The sequence below is a fragment of the Plectropomus leopardus genome, chromosome 4, assembly GCF_008729295.1.
Source record: "Plectropomus leopardus isolate mb chromosome 4, YSFRI_Pleo_2.0, whole genome shotgun sequence".
Lineage (NCBI taxonomy): Eukaryota > Metazoa > Chordata > Actinopteri > Perciformes > Serranidae > Plectropomus > Plectropomus leopardus.
In genome coordinates, this window is record NC_056466.1 from 21,202,432 (window position 1) to 21,219,195 (window position 16,764).

Consider the following 16,764-nt stretch of genomic DNA (forward strand, 5'->3'; position numbering starts at 1 on the left):
CTTAAGCCATTGACTGATCGTGTTGGACCCTAACTTTGAGTGACATAATTTTGGACCAATGGCGGCACTGTATTGCGTTGCTGGGAGGAGGAGGGACTTCCTGCTGAATTTAGCATCGCGGCCTCTGCTGAAGGGCACCTGTCTCATTCTGCTTTCACAGGGGTTAAAGGTAAGTCACAGCATGTTTAGAGACAGATTAGGTCAATAATTTTGGTTTTAACAATGTCGAGTAATACCCATGTCCCTTTAAACGCCTGTGCGACAAGTTGCTAATAAACGCAAGCTATGGGTTGAATGTTGAACCAACCAGCTAGCAGGCTAACACAGGAAGCTAACCCAGTACAGAGTGTGCTAGCTAACGAGCTGTGCAGTTTCTGACCGATGAAAGTCAGTCTGGATGCAATGACCGCTGTTGATACTTCTGTCAAACACAATGTTTTTGAATTTTGGGGTGGGTAAATTCAAAGTAAAAAAGGCTGAAACGTAATAAAGCTTGCTCTCGGCATTTTGAGATTTGCATTAACGCTAGATTTGATCGAAGTAACGTTAGCATGTCAAACCAACCATCTCTTATATAATAACTTCATAACTGAAGTTAGTTTGCAATTGCAAGAAAATGAGGGTTTGTTGCGTTGAGGGCCTAAATGAAAAAAAAACCCCAAAACTCATTTATGTCCAAGAAATTGTCAACAACGTGGAGTAATCTAATAAATATTGTAATTAATGCAAACTCTAAGGTCCTCTTAGTTGTTTGCAGGGATTTTCTTTCTCAAATAATTATAGATCTGTAAAATGTCCCAGTGGAATCATATATCCGTCAAACGACTATCCATTTCATTTTTTGTTGGGGGGGGGGGGGGCATTTTGCAATGTGTCTGCAAGTCCCTCAAAAGTCCTAAAATGTCTTAAATATAATTTTATAAATATTAGGCTATAGAAGGCATCAAATAGTCTTAAATTTAAATTTGTGAAGTCTGAAAGTCCACATTTGCACAGCTACAAATCTTTACACCTATGACTGTACTTAATACTGTCTTTTTACTTTATACTTGAGCTTTGGTCTTCTTGTCGGCAAAATGTAGATCAACCTCACTTGCTCTAATGACCATATTCCCACATAAAACCTGTTTATACAGGACTATAGCTACTAACCTTTATAATTATCTGCAATGCTTGAATAAAAAATCAGTCTTAAATTTGGTTAAAATGGTCTTTTAAAGGTATTCAGAAGGGGGCTGCCATGTTCCTGTTTAAAAGCTTTATATTAGTTTCCGCTGAAGACGTCCTGTTTTGTCCTCAAGGTCAAGAATGACCATGTTTATATATGTCATTAATAATCACTTAAGTCACCTTTTGTTCTCCTCCTTGCAGGACCATTAACAATCCATCATGGGAGGAAGCGAAGGTGGAAACCAGGCACAGTTTACTGGGCTTGCCAAGTACTTCAATTCATACACAACCATAGGAAGGAGGAATGTGAGTTGTGTGCAATTTAACTACATTTTCCGACTCTATGGTGAAAGTATTAAGCCTCTGTGAATTTGTCATCATTGATTCTTTCTCCTTCTTTAGTGTGTTTTGGCCACATATGCCAGCCTACTAGCCATTGGCCTTTTCTTCAAATTCAAGCCCAAGAAACAGGCTGCTGTCGCAGAAAAGTGATCACGTAAGTGCAGTTACGTCCCTCCATCCTCTTACTTTCCAAACTCATTGTATTTTAGGAAATTATTACTCTATTTGTTTAACTAAATTCCCTTCTTGTCTCCTCACAGGTGTTCATTTTGACCGTCATTTTGAGCAGCTGGGAGTGGAGAAAGCAGCTGGACATGCTTGTAAAAAGATGACTGTTTGGTTTCCCTGTGTTAACAATAAAGAACATTTATGTCCAAAACATAGAAAACATGGTTGTTTTATTTACAGTGTACGGCAGTATAAAATACTATGATACGGACATGTTAGCCACTTGTTGAACAAAGCTGTATTAATGGCAGTGATCTAAAAAAAACAAAAAGGGTCCTCAATCAACAATGGCACTTTTCATGGTGAGGGGATATCTGCAGCAAATCTGCTTGATTTGTAACCTGACTATGTCAGACTTAGAGCCAGAACAGGAGTTGGCTGGGTTAATTTTAAACTTCATTCACAGCTAAATTCTCACCAGAGGTGATTTGTTGATAACAATGTTTTGTTATTTCCCAACTGCACCGCAAACCTCTTCAGTTACGTGTGGTGCAAGGGGATCAGACGCTTCATTTTCAGCTTCTGTGGATTATTTTCTCATCATTCAATAATGTCTCATGGATTGTATGCCCCAGCAGCCAACAGCAGGTTCCTGCGGGTGAAGTGAAGGTGTATGACAGGTGTGGATTTAGACAAGTAGGTGCCCAGAAGAAGCTCCTGGGAGTTATCTTGTAGATGGATGTGTCCTGTAGCTGCTGTAAAGTCATCAGTCTCTAAGTCATCAAAGGCTTTCATAGCATCCCACAGACGAACAGTGTTGTCCATGGAGCCTAGAAAAACAAAACGAAACACTGTCATGTCTGCATGTGAGTCATATTAAAACTTTTGTTGCATCATTGTTTTCTAAAAGCTTATTATTTCAACAGATCTAGCTATACATGTGTTCAGTTTAACAGTTATACTCAACTGATGCCAAATTAATGGAATTCATCACCCCCTAAATGATTATCTGTATATCACCCCATGTCATGTTGAATTCACAAAGGAAACATTTTCCTCACATGCCACCAAGGTAAATGAAGAATCATAAAACTGAGGAAATTCTTGATGAATTGAAGTCACAGGGGACCACATTTGACACCAAACATCTCTTTACAAAGTTTTGCGCAACTTCTGCAGTGTAACTCAAGTCTCATTTATCCAGCCTGTGACTGTTCATACAGAATTGTTTTAAATAGCAAAGTTTCTATGCAAACGCACGTGTTTGGCAAGTACTGATCACACGACTGGATAAATGAGACTTGGATAACACTGTGACAGTGTGTGACAGTTTTTAAACTCTTGATACAGATTTACAGTTGCTAAACACGGACCTCTTAATTAAATCACAAATTTTCTCAATTTTTGGACAGGGTAGATTATGGATATACAAAAGATCATCATGGGGGGGAAGTATTCCTTTCAAAGATGTTGTAGGTCACCCACCAGAGGCAAGGATCTCTCCGTCTCTGCTGAACCTGAGCGAGTAGATGGTATCCGTGTGGCCTTTAAGCTCTCCGATCATCAGCCCATGCCCAATGTCCCACAGAAGAACTCTGCCGTCAGTCGCTCCTGAAGCCAAGAACTTCCCATTGGGAGAGAAAGCCAATGCGTGGATAGGACCCTGCAAGACAAGAGTTACAGGACTGCCTCAGTAGTGGTCTCTGCAGCAGTAAGTCCTGCTTTTTTTGTTGTTTTTTTCCCCTATTTGCTTTTGTATCTAATGATTTATTCTTTGATTGTCGGGTTGCTTCGTTTCTTTCTGCATGTTTTGACTCTTTAGGCTGCTGCTCTCATTCAGTTTGTTTCATGCAACAACGTGAACAAGGCTACAATGTGCCCTTTTTAGACCTTTCTTATTTAATGTTCAATTTTTCAAAAAAGTCCAAATTAAAAAAAATAAAGTTCTGCTGGCAATGCTGCAGGACGAATCAGGGAATCTTAAACTCCTTTCAATCTATGGGTGTAAAGAAAATTCGCTGCATAGCCTGTCTTTATAAGATCACTTAGAAATCATACAGGTGTTGTGTATGTATACACAAGTCTAAACAATGCATTAATGTTAAATTTGGGAGCTTATTTCTTTTTTATTGGCATCAGCCTAGTTTTGATTTTGAACAGTATGACTACTCAAATTACATTTTGTTTACGTTTGCTTATATTGTATATATATTGTATATTATAATGCTTATATTCATTACTTTAGACAACAGATTTGGTTATCATGATACGGCCCTTCTGCTGACAGATCAGACGTGCGCTCTGGAGACTCGTCTGACCTTGTGACCAGTGAAGATGCGGACGCAGTTTCCGTTCAGGACATCCCAAAGCCGGATGGTGCGATCAGAAGACCCTGTAGCCACATAATTGGAATTGGGGTGGAAGCGGGTGCAAGTGACATCAGCGAGGTGACCAGAAAATATCCGCAGAGGCTGGTAGTGATCCGTTGCCCACAGACTGTCAGAGAAAGCAAGACAGAGAACAATGACAGACATCTGTAGACAGGACTGCTGTGTATTTTCCTCTGTGTCACAGAAAAATACAGACGGACAGCTTCTTACCGAGCAACTCTGTCATGTCCCCCGGAGACAAAATAGTACCCATGAGGGGAAAAGTGTGTGTCCCACACTGGGTAATTGTGGCCTTTGTAGCCTACCAGACAAGTAAATGTTTGGAGACTCCACAGACGGACTGTACCATCTTCAGAACTTGATAACAGGTAGTTTCTGAAAGGCAGAACGAGAAGGTCAACGGTAAGTATATTTAAATGCACATAAAAAAAGCTAGTCAGGGGACTTTTTAATAATAATAATAAAAAAAGTAATAGATTTTATTTAGAGGGCGCTTTTCATGGTACTCAAAGACACTTTACAAGTTAAAAACGATAATAACAGATCACAATACACAAACACATTATTAACACATTAAAAGCAGTTTTTGAAATGGTTTTAATAACAGTTCTTCATCAGCATCCCCCTTCTACTGGCCCTAATTATTATAATTAAAAATTTGAAGTCCCTATATATTTGTTAACATATTTGTTAACTGTAAACATGAGTGCACAGGCTGACAATAATAATATAGGCACAAAAATTAACTATGAAATCATTCCTACCTGTCTGGGCTGAAGCTGATGCCGTACACCGGGCCGCTGTGTCCATGGAGAATCTTTGACTCGCTGGCCGTCTTCTCATCCATGATCCTCTCCAGCACATCGTCAGACTCTTTGTCGATCAGATTCAAGTCTTGAGAGAGAGAGGAGGAAAAAAAAAAACATACTTGTGTTTGGAAAAAAAGTCAAGAAAAAAACATTACAACAGCCAGGGTTATAGTGCAAACAGGAAGCATCAGTGAAAGACACACAAGGCAATATAATAGTAGGCACAGAGCAGTGAAAAAGAAAAAACTACTCAGATCAGTATAATGTGTTAACTGCCAAAACACAAGCAATATGATAATAAGACAGCAGGAAAAAAAGCACAGCAATATAATAAGTAAGCAGTAAAAAAGTTAACTTTAAGAAGACAGGCTTCACACTACTGAAGGATGGAATTATACATATTTCACAGTCTAGCATATACTGATCCTGCACCTGAGTGATGGTTGTAAAAGCTTTAAAATCAGAGCAATTAAGGTTGTGGTTGTCAGTCGTGCACTGTACCTGCTGCAGACTTGACCTTGCGGAGCTTTTTTGGTGTGACACTCCATACTCGAACGGTCGAGTCAGCGAAGCCTCCCGCGATCAGACTGGAGTCGTCTGTGAAGTCCACTGCAGTCAGACCCTGCAGGGCGAGAGGTGAGAATAAAAGAAATGATTCTCCTGTAGTTTATAATTAACAACCCACTCACTACAACTTGCTTAAAGGGACAGTTTGGATTTTTTGGAGTGGGGTTGCATGAGGTGCTTATCCATAGTCAGTGTATTACATACAGTAGATGCACACCTTCAGTTTGGAGAAGCAGGCCGGAGAACCGACACAGAAGCTTAACCACGTACTGCTGTGGAGGGAGGCGGCAGCAAAATGGACTTTAAAAAACAATTATAGTTTAAGTGTCCACAATATTTTAAATATTGTCCCTCCTTAATCTTGCCAGTACACACTTTTTCAGATAGTGAACTGAAAACATTATCTATGCTTTCTTTAAAACCACCAGACTCCATTACAATTTCATCATTTTACCTCTGAGCACGGGAGTTGTCTCGTTATGTTTCTTTGTGTTTTTGTGACTTGGCGTTTTAAAGGATTATTTCCGATTCACCAAAGTGACAAAGTAACATAAAGTAACCAATCAACGCAGCAATAGACCAGCATGTGGCATGTTTTAAAGGTAAAATTTCTGTTTTTGTCAGTGGAGCCTGGCTTCGAAGATGTCATAGATAAATAACTTCAGCTCTGCATCCAAAAGGGCTGTCTGACAGCGAGGTAAAGCGGTGAAAATATTAAAACATAGTGTACACTTAAACTGATGTTGATTCTTTTTGGTGGCTAAAATAGTTTTGCTGCTGCCCCCATCTACAACAGCAGGTAGCATAGCTTTAGTGGTGGTACTCCTGCCTGCTTTTCCAAACCGGGAGCGTACCAACCATCATCTACTGTAGGTAACACACTGACTATGGATAAGTATCTCATACAACCCCGCTTAAAAAAATCCAAACTATCCCTTTAAATGTGTTTACATGTCAGATATTCAGTTAATTTGTTTTGAGTAGGGATGTGCATTAGTACCATTAGTACCAGCATTAGTGTATTCGCCTGTCAGTACCAGATTTAAGAACTGGCCATAGATAAATGTGATTAACAATTTTAAATGGCTCTTATAAACTTTGAAATATGTTTTGAACTTTGGAGATGAAGCAGAACTCAATTTTGACGCTGTCTGATTGTGCTCTTACTTTTAGACTAGTTGACTATTCTAAGTTTCAACTTTCGTTTAAATGTTTGGGAAATTACTTGTTCCCTAGTTATGAGTAATTACCTGGTAAGCGTTGAGAAATGTGTAGAAGCAGATGGAGGGCAAGTTATCCGGTCCCAGGCGGATCCTCTTGGTGGCCTCCTTCATGTACATGATCTTGTCCAGCTTGTCTGAATCCTTTAGCTCTGGGAGAGGTATCCTGAACAACAAGAAACAAAACGCAACTGCCGCTGACTGGTGGGTCCACAAACAGTGTTAGGATTTTCAGAAAGTGCTTGCAAGTAAATAACTGAAAATATGACAGATTCTTTTAAAAACTGGAACATGTTGAGGCTTGGGTGTTTGGCAAATACGACAATATTATCAGGGTTTGTACAGACAGGGACAAGTCAAATTCAGGACATTTAAGTACTTTTTCAAGCACTTATTATTTTAAAGGATGAGATAGTTTTCTCCACAACCATTCTATTGCAAGAGAATTTCGCAAGTTTGTAAATGGAGCGCACATGCTACCAGGACCTAAAGTTAACCCATTGTTAATTCACTGGTTAAATTATTAAGGCATGTTGTTGGAAAAGGACACAAAAGCAGAAAAAGGCTTCCACACAACCGACAAACTCAAAACCTCTATTCAACAGCCCCACCACCAGCAGTCACACACACACAGCTGCATATGTCCTGCAAAATTACAGCTCAAAATCCCGTGCTAACGGTTGATGCTGCTCCAGTGCGACTGTTTAAAAGCTAGCAAAACATCCTTCTGCCAAATGTTTACTGCTTTTTACCAACACATTTGCACTTGGAGTTCATACTGCTCTTACAGCATTAAAAAGAATTGCAAGAACAGCTTTTTTTGGCTTCTGTATTTAACATATGTCTAATATCTTTTATAAAAAAGATTTATCATTCTCTTCTCTTCTGTTATATACAAGTACTTTTTCAAGCACCAAGTTAAAAAAAATGTCTGATTTTGACTTAAATTGTCAATTTAGTGTCAAATTCAAGCACCTCAAGCACTTTGTATGAACCCTAAATCAACTGTTCAGTTCCTTTAAATTAAGGTTTGAGGTCATGCAACAATTTTCCAATTAAAAATGTTCCCAACTGCTGCAGCTAGCACGTTCTGGACGTTTAGAGCTTCATAACGCTGCATCAAAACTCTCTACCTGGTCTGTGATGGTGCATTAGGATCCTGCTTCTTGCTCTTGGAGCCCATGCTGTCCTTTTTGGGTTTCTTCTTCTTGGGTTTACCCTCCTCATTCTCGGCCTCCTCATCCTCATCGTCAAGAGGCAGCTCAATCTCTGGCTCCTTCAGCAGTCCATAGTAAACCTGATTGAATAATAATAAAGCAGGAACATGAATTCAAAAAGTTGGGGGAGACATAAAAACAAACAAACAAAAAAAAAAAAAACAAAGACGCCATGATATTTGGGTGCTGGTGTATAAATCCAACCTTAGTCTTGTTGGCCTCTCGCTTGGCTTCTCCAGCCAAGCTGCCAGACATGGCATCGATCTGGCTCTTGCTGCGTGGCATGCCATCGAAGATGTCGATGTAGAGGTGCTCCTGTATGATGTTCCAGATCTGGTTGTTCTGACGCTCCTGCAGGTGCCTCTTCAGCAGCTGGTAAGAGTCGCGGGAGATCCGCAGGACAAACTTGCTGGTGCGGAAGTCCAGCAGAGTCTCGTTGCCTCTCATGTGTTCCCTCTTGGAAAGGCTGGACAAAACACGCAAGTCGTCTTCATAGTAACACTCTTGATCCCCACTGAACCTGAGGCGAGCAGAAACAAACAAAACAGAGTTTATCAACAGGGCAGGATTTATGCTACTACGAAAAAGTAAATAAATCAAGTTAACTGTTTACATTTGGACGGACATACACTATGCGAAGGAAACTCACTTTTCAAAGAAAGCCTTGGCCTCACTTTCGTGATTGTTGTACACCAGTTCCAGATACATGTGCACGAACAGCGGGTAGAAGACCTGGGACAGCTCTGCTCGGTGACAGTCCAAAACTGATTCTATGAACTTCTTCAGGCCGCTGTAGTAAACCTGGTACAGCGTCGGGTCTCCCTGCTGGCTGTAAGCTGACAGCACCACGTTGACGTCTGGCTGATCCTCCCCAACAGCTGTTGAAGAAGAGATGTGCTTTCTATTGATATCAACCAGCCACAGCTTTTAGAGACAATACTGTTTTTCATCATGTTTTTTCAGCTTAGCTGTCATCATAAAATGATGACAGCTAAGCCACAGAAACAGCTTCTTTTCAGTGTTTTTGCTGGTTTATATGACTTGATAAACACACCTCTGCAGATAATTCGGCCCCCAGCAAAAGCCCTTTTTAACAATGAACACTGAAGGAATTTCAGCTGGTTACAATCTGCAATTCGCACCACTAGATGCCACTAAATCTCCCTAAATATGTAATAGAAATACATATATATTTAACTGTATTCTCTTTTTATGGTCGTTTTAACATGCGTAAAGTGTCTTAGACTACCATGAAAAGCGTGTTATAAACAAATGGTATTATTATTATTAAATCTTACAAACTGGTCTTTTGAATGACAATAGGCAATTGTGTTATGTAAATGATAGGAAAATTATGAAACATGGCTCTGTTTTCATCATAACAGAACTGCTTTGTTCAAAACCGTCTTCAAATGTATCAAATGTCTTAATAATTTATCCCTTTTTCATTCTTCATCCATTTTTACCCCTCTTCTTTTCAATCCACGTGCATTTTCATCACCTCACTTTTCGGGTTAATTGTTGTTACTTCCACCCCTCACACAAAAAAACCCCCCAAACTTTGGCATCCAAAGGAACCAAAGTAAACTTACTGAACTTAGGAAACACTTCTAACTCGTAGGTGCTGATATATTAACAGGAAACGTTTGTTTCCAGCAGTGGCTGAGTTGTGTGTCGGACCTTTAGTTGGCGCCTGGGCTGCAGCGGAGGATGAGCTGGTCACCCGGCTGAGCAGAGAGCTCGTATCCCCGCCGCCTTCCGTGTCCACGCTGCCGGCAGCAGCCCCGGAGCCCGTCCCGGAGGAGTCACCCGCCTTCAGGTCCAGAGAGTCTTCAGGTAATCCCGCTTCACGACGCAAAATCTCGACGGACTCGGTCAGTTTGTTCTTTTTGAGGAATTGCAGGACAGCCAGCAGCGTCTGCTGTTCCTCCGAGGATTTGTTACTCCCAGTCGGTGCGCTGGAGCCGGGGGACGCGGAGAGCAGTCTTCCCTCGTTTGCATTATTATTTCCGCAGCCATCGTTTGATGGTTCAGTTTTTATGTCTTTTTCTTCAGCCGCGTCGACCAGACCACCTTGTACGGCCGCCATTTTAGAAATGAAGTGCGCATGTGCGAAGCTTAAAAAAGGAAAACACCGGGCAAGAAAGATCAGGTCACCTGATTGGTGCTTATTGATGCAACGTCATCATGTGTAGCATAAGTCCCGCCTCCAGCATCTGTACCTCTGTCACTGACTGTAAACACCTAAACACAGCTCACACCTGAACCCAGGGAGTATTAAAAACTCTGCCACTACATTTAGATAAAATATTTATTTATTCATTTAATGTCAATATGCCGAAGTTTGCAGGACTGCTAATTTACATCCGTAGTCCCTTCGCAGGTAACAGACAATAGACAGACAGAAAGAAAGAATAGAAAACAATAGAAATACTTCATTAATCCCGTGAGGGAAATTGTTTTGTTACAGCAGCAAATAAGAGAGCAGCAACTGAATAAAATATTTTTAAAAAAGCAAAATAATGCAAATTAAATACAAAGGAAGGCACTTAACCTATAATATAATATAATAAATAACAATAATAATCATGACATGTTCAGTATGTACAGAGAAGAAGCAAACAAAATAGCCAAAAAGATTAAAAAGAGCAATAAAAAAAGAAAAATGTGCAAATAAGTGTGCAAAAAGTGAAGAAAAACCCAAAAGCAAAACAGAATACAACATTTCATACAGAGGACAAAAGCGCATTAGCAGTAGCAATGTAAACTGTATTGCATAAAGTGCACGGTGCAAAGTGCCTTATCTATGTGCAAAGTGCAGAATTTAACACGTGTCATACATTATGGATTATGGATCACTGGATAAAAGGACAAGTAGCTATAGGCTACTGGAGATACATTGCATAAGAAGAATCCTAAATGTTAATCTATTGCCTGTAAATGTGTCATCAATAGGGTCAATTTTGCTTTCAAATAAGATTTCTGCATATTTACTATGCATAACTTGGCCTATTGCAGCTGATGTCCTTTTTTCTCTGAGGCTCAGGTACACTGTATGAATCTGAGCAGTAACTATCATTTTTATTTAAGAACTAAAACAGTTCTTAAAGTTTAAGTGCAACACTTGTTTTTGCTCCTATTTTTCACAGGTTTAAGTTAAAGATCTAAGACATTCTTCATGCTCTTAAAAGATACAGCCTATTTCTCTCAAATTCTGGTCACAAATGCATTAAAATCAGGTTTCCATATCCATCTCGCTGGTCTAAGAACAGCCGCCCAAACAGCTGACGCAACAATTGGTTTGCACATCCAACGAATTTCTGCAGAAAAACACGGGAAACTAATCTGTGTGCTCATCACCCTCACCAGGGTCTTGACCTGACAGCAGTTTGTCATCATGATAGACTTGCTGGTGGCTCTGCAGTTGTGGGGCTGGTTGGATGTACCATCACTGTTTAATCAGCATCATGATATGCCAAACCTGTTAGGTGGATGGATTATCTTAAAAAAGCATGAGTGCTCAGTGATGCAGATTTGAACACATTTATGACTAGATTTAAGGGAAATATATCTTTTGAGATCATAAAAAAACCCATTTAAATCTTTAAATTTAAACCTGCGAAAAAAAGGAGCAAAAACAAAAGTGTTTCGTTTAAATTTTCAGTATATGTGTGCTCTTTATTTATAATTCGAGATGTACCGTTTTGTACCAGGTGGTGGCACTTTGGTCCCACACTAACTCTGCCCAGTTTACTCTGGATCGCCTCCTGGGACATATATAACGAAAGAGAGCCAGAACAAAAGATCATTTTTATTATCGTTGAATTTACTGATTATTTTCTGTGAAAAATACCCATCACATGTTCCCAGAGCCCATGGTGATGCCCTTGAATGTGTTGTGCAATCAATAGTCAAAAAGCCAATGATATTCATTTTACTGTCACAATAGAGTAACAAAACCAGTGAATCTTTTGTTTTTTTTGGTTTTAGAAACAAATAACTGCTGTATTTTTAATCCGATGTGTATTTAATGTCACATCCTTCTTTGCTGCTTTGTCTTATGGATTAAAACAATACACTATCCTCCCCTTAATACAATTCCTCAGTGTCAGACAATGAGTGATGCAATAAGGTGAGGAACATATCCGTTTGACCTAATAGCATTGTGGTCTTGATCAGCACATTTTCATTCAAACTTTGTCTTTTGCAAAGTTGGCTTGACTGAATGTTTTACATGCAACTCATGGCAGCGAGGGAAAGCACATGAGAGATGCATATAAGTATCAGCAGCCACTTTGCATTCTGCTGAGGCTGGATTTCTGCCTGTACAGTATAACACACCTTCTTCTCTTTCTAAACGCTCTAAACTCCCTGTAAGAGACGCACTTATATACTGCTGACTGTGCATGTTTTGGGTCCGCGCAGTATCTGTTTTCATTTCTCAGAGACTGTCAGTAGAATATCAGAACTAATAGCATTTTATTTTTATTTTCACACAATGCACAAGTCATGTTTGCTCTCTGGCAGCATCTCTTAAACATTTCACATCTCTTTTATGCCATACTTTGCTCAAGATCGGCTTTTATCATCACACCTCGTGATAAATGTACAATAGAAAACATAAAAATCCACATTCTGACCAATTTCCAACTTATTTCCCATCAAGCTCAGATGCACCTGTGGAAACCCCTTTCTCCTGCTCCGGCTCATCCAAACTGGACATCATGATAACTCAGCGGCAGGTTTAACGTGCAGACTGAGGTCCACAGTGAGGGGTGGGACAAAGGAGGAGAAAGGTTCACGGCAGAAGCAGCAGGGTGTTGTATAACATTGCGGTGGCGTAGCTTCGTGTGGAGGAGAAATGGGGGTGGGGTGAGATAGGTTGGTGGGAGACAAACATCAGCAGCTCAGGGCGTGGTCATCAGTGCAGGCTCATTGTAACGCTGCTCATTAGGGACTGAGGGTGCATGCCTCCTTTAGGTGTCACTGAATGACAATGTTTTGGGTTTAATACTAAGATCAGCAATTTTATGACACATGGTTGGCATAACTCGTGTTGCGCTTACCGAGCAGATATGCAGATGACCAGTACTGAAACACATGTGTCAGGCTTGAGGTTATTGATTTAAGATCTATAAGTATTCCCTTCATATAGCCATTTACAAATATCCTGCTGTGCTGCAAAGTCAAGCACCTGCTCCACCATAAAGGGACCAGTGCTTTTTTCTTGAAATTATGGAATAATGAAAGATAAAGACAGACAACGCAGTCTCCTCGAGCTGCTTAATGCTTCGTGGCAGCTCACCAGTGTTGACGTTGATTTGAAATAAAGCTGAGTGATTACATGAAGCAGTCAGCTGCAACTCAAGGGTTGATTTGTGTCGATGAGAGACCTCAAGATTTTGAGGTACGGCCACTTTATGATTTAATATGTATTTTTACTCCACTACATTTCAAAGCAAAATATTGTACGTTTTTGCTTCACCGCATAAAGCTGAAGACTGTAACTATATTTGCACATAAGCTCATTAAAATGGTGCATTTAGTGCCACTTGGATCATCTAACTTTACAATACTGCTTATACAATCCGGCAAAATAATTTTACATTCTTAAAGGGACGTTCTTTGAAAGGCTTTTAATTAAGTGTTTTTGCATTTATTGCTACGTTCACTGGAATAGGCTACATTTGATTTTTTTTTCAATCTGTATGTTGGGATAGGAATATTTCACCCAAATAATGACCATTCATAAAATGTTCAGTTATGCTTTATTACCTTGAATTCGTAGAGAAATCATTTCTTGCATGCCTCCACAGACAACCGCAAGTATATTGATTGACTGGAGACCATGTTTAACAACAGCAAAACTAAATCAAACTAAGTCTCATCAATCCAATCGTACGCTCAGTGCTTCACAAACACATGCATTTTTGCTAAAACCTTATGATTTAAAACTGAAATGACAGGGAAACGCATCTCTGCTCTCTTTAAAGCCAGACTCTGTACATCTTTAAGTGTCAATGCATATGTTCAGGAAATGAGACTTAGATTGTAGGACTTGTGCAAACAAATGTTTTTATATAGTTTTGCTGTAGTTCCCCAATCTATAAATAAATCAATATGTTTACTATTTTCCATGGAGGCATCCAAGAGAATTCTTCAAGGATTCAAACGGCATGACTAATCGATTTACAAATGGTAATTTTGTAGGTGAAGTATTGATTCAAAATGAGGAAGCTTTCTCCCTCTCTCGCTAAACCAGCTGGCACCGGTTTTCAATATGACGTCAGAAACACGTTGGACTCTTTCCACGTGGATGTTGAATTTGCGTTGGAATGAAACAGACAATATTTAAAATGTATAACGATGTTAGAATTTCATGTTGTGTGGACGTGAACATTATGACGTTTTGCAGATTTTGGGTTTTGTCCTCCAAGTGGTAACATTAACATGACACATTCAGAAAATGTTGGATTTCGGGGACTTAACTACACAACTTAAAACCAACAAAATATCAACGTCATCTGTTATCAGTATTCTAGCCTATATCAGATTGACACTGGCAGTAGATGTTATCCTGTCATTAATTTTTGGTCACCTGACATCACAGCCTTAATTCAGTCTGTATCAACATGCTGGCCATCTGGGAACTTTAGATGGTGAAATTAGATCTAATTACAGACGCTTTGAAACCAAGCGTTAGTGTAAAAATCAATTCAACTTTTCACCCTCAGTTGCTCTCTGCTGCTGGCAGCAACATTGTACAACCTTTAATATCTTCTATCTTCTACTGTTACTTGTTTTTCCAGTTGCTTTTTGTATTTTTACTGAACTCAACCATCACAAAACCTGCATCTGTAATCTTTTGTCTTCTGCCGCCCTATGTGTCTTATATACCACTTAAAGTATCTCACATGCTCTTCACAGTATAATGACTGTGTAAGGTGGGAAGAGACGCATGCACAGTTGTGTACTCCTTTCACACCTCGGTGATGACATTGCTCAGTTTCCCCTCTGTGTGTGCAGAAGCTGGTGGACTCTCCCACCAACCCCCCCATCTCTCCCTCTCCCTCCACCTCTCTCCCTCTCTCTCTCTCTTTTGGTGTGTGTCAGGAGGCAGCAGGGTGTGGCATCACCCAGCAGAGACAGAGCTGTAGGAGCACACAAAGACCAAAGAAAGACTATTCCCCCTTGAAATTCATATTGCTGTAGAGCCAAAACACACTTTTTGAGAGAAATACATCAGTACATTATTCAGTCCAAACATAAGAAAATCACTGTTACGCATGTTTGAGCATCACACAATGTTCACGCTTATGTCATCTTCATGTCAACTACCGCTGTCCCTGCACTTGTTATAAGAGCTCACATTAACACTGTGCTAACCAATCTGGTGCTGATAACCACTCACATGCATCACTGATTTAAATTAAAAGGCTCTTGCTTTGTGTTTGCACGGTTAATGCATTTCAGGAGTAGATGCACTCTTATGGATGTCCCCCTCAAGCTGCTGTGCTTATGTGCCAGTAAAAATGTCCTGTGATCAGTCTGGAGGGAAGGTTTATAGCAGATGTGCTAATTGGTATTGGTGGCATCATCCCAAGTGTGGAGAAAAAATCATTTCAGATGTTGGATTTATATTAGTTTATCAATTTTACCACCGTCTGAGGCATATGCTGTAAAAATAAAAAAAGATAAATGGCAAAAGCTATTATTAAAAAAGCTTTACGTTGCAGGAAAGTGTGTGGAAAGAGTATGTGGGGATGCAGAGTGGGGCGTGGCAGTTTTCAAGTCGCTTTCAGCGTTTTTATGTTGGATTTTAATGCATGCACGTGTAGGGAAGGTTTTTCCCAGCTGTGAGAAATGGTGCAGTTAAGCTGCATCTGATTAACTGAAATAAATTCACCATCTCTTTAAGATGATGCCTTCTTCTGAAGGGCCTAATATAAAATCAATCCTACACGACTCTCATAAATTGTCCAGAGAATGTCCGTTACACCCTGGATGCCCTCTTCTGCATTTTTCAACACTCGGAAGATGCTGGCATGCAGTCCGTCCTCACTTTGTTATGTTGGTGTATTGTTTTCCAGGCAGGGGCAGGCAGCAGTCAGCCAGAGAGTGAGCGTGTGAAGCAGATGATATGTGATGCTTACATGCACATTTTTGCCTTTCAGAAACCTCCGCCTGTCTATCTTAGAGCTGTAAACGGTCAGGAAACGCAGCAAAATCCCCCACTGAGATGCACAAGTAAATAATTCATGAGGTGTGACTCTCAGAAGAGGTGGAAAATGCCCTAAGAGAAGCAAAGAGAGAGAATGAGGGAAAAAAGATGAAGGGAGAGAAAGGAGTAAAAGGAGGGTGGGAGGGGGAGAAGGTAGCATGGTGGGTGGGCTGGGGATTGGGTCAGGGAACAGGACGGGTGGGGCAGCGCAGTGGGGGAGCGGTAACAAGACAGAAAGGATGGTGCCTTGGACCCAGAAGATGTACAGTTGGGAAGGAGAGGAGCTTGATTGTGAATGTGAGAGGTGAGAGGCAGGTGTAAATGAAGGTGTGAGACCTGTGAGTGACAAAAAACGGAGCTAACAGTGAAGCAGTTTTCTTGCGGTGATGTAAGAGGGGGGAAGATATCTCGTCTAGTAGCCATTTACAACAACAACAAAAACTGCATCTCCATGAAGCAATAAAAAGGACTGCAGTTCAAATTCAGATTCAAATAGCTCATAAGCATGGACAAAAATGTAATGGCCAAAACAGTTTACTAAACAAAAAAATCATTTTACACATATTCATTCATTTATGACATATATATTAAATGTACAGGTCCATCTCTCTGTGGACAGAGCTGACACAGCCTGTCTTCTTCAGGCAGCCTGGTCTGTCT

At 40.2% G+C, this 16,764-nt stretch overlaps 1 protein-coding gene across 1 annotated transcript; it reads right to left on the minus strand.

The window, feature by feature from the left end:
- Positions 1-1,772: 1,772 nt before the first annotated feature.
- On the minus strand, positions 1,773-9,972 carry taf5 (TAF5 RNA polymerase II, TATA box binding protein (TBP)-associated factor). Its single transcript, XM_042484624.1, has 11 exons — positions 9,564-9,972; positions 8,533-8,761; positions 8,088-8,403; positions 7,800-7,963; positions 6,697-6,832; positions 5,381-5,501; positions 4,835-4,964; positions 4,281-4,445; positions 3,999-4,176; positions 3,166-3,343; positions 1,773-2,510 (listed from the first exon to the last, which is right to left on the minus strand). Exons 1-11 carry the CDS (start codon positions 9,970-9,972, stop codon positions 2,296-2,298), a joined length of 2,241 nt encoding a protein of 746 aa, XP_042340558.1. The 3' UTR covers positions 1,773-2,295.
- Between the last annotated feature and the right edge of the window lie 6,792 nt (positions 9,973-16,764).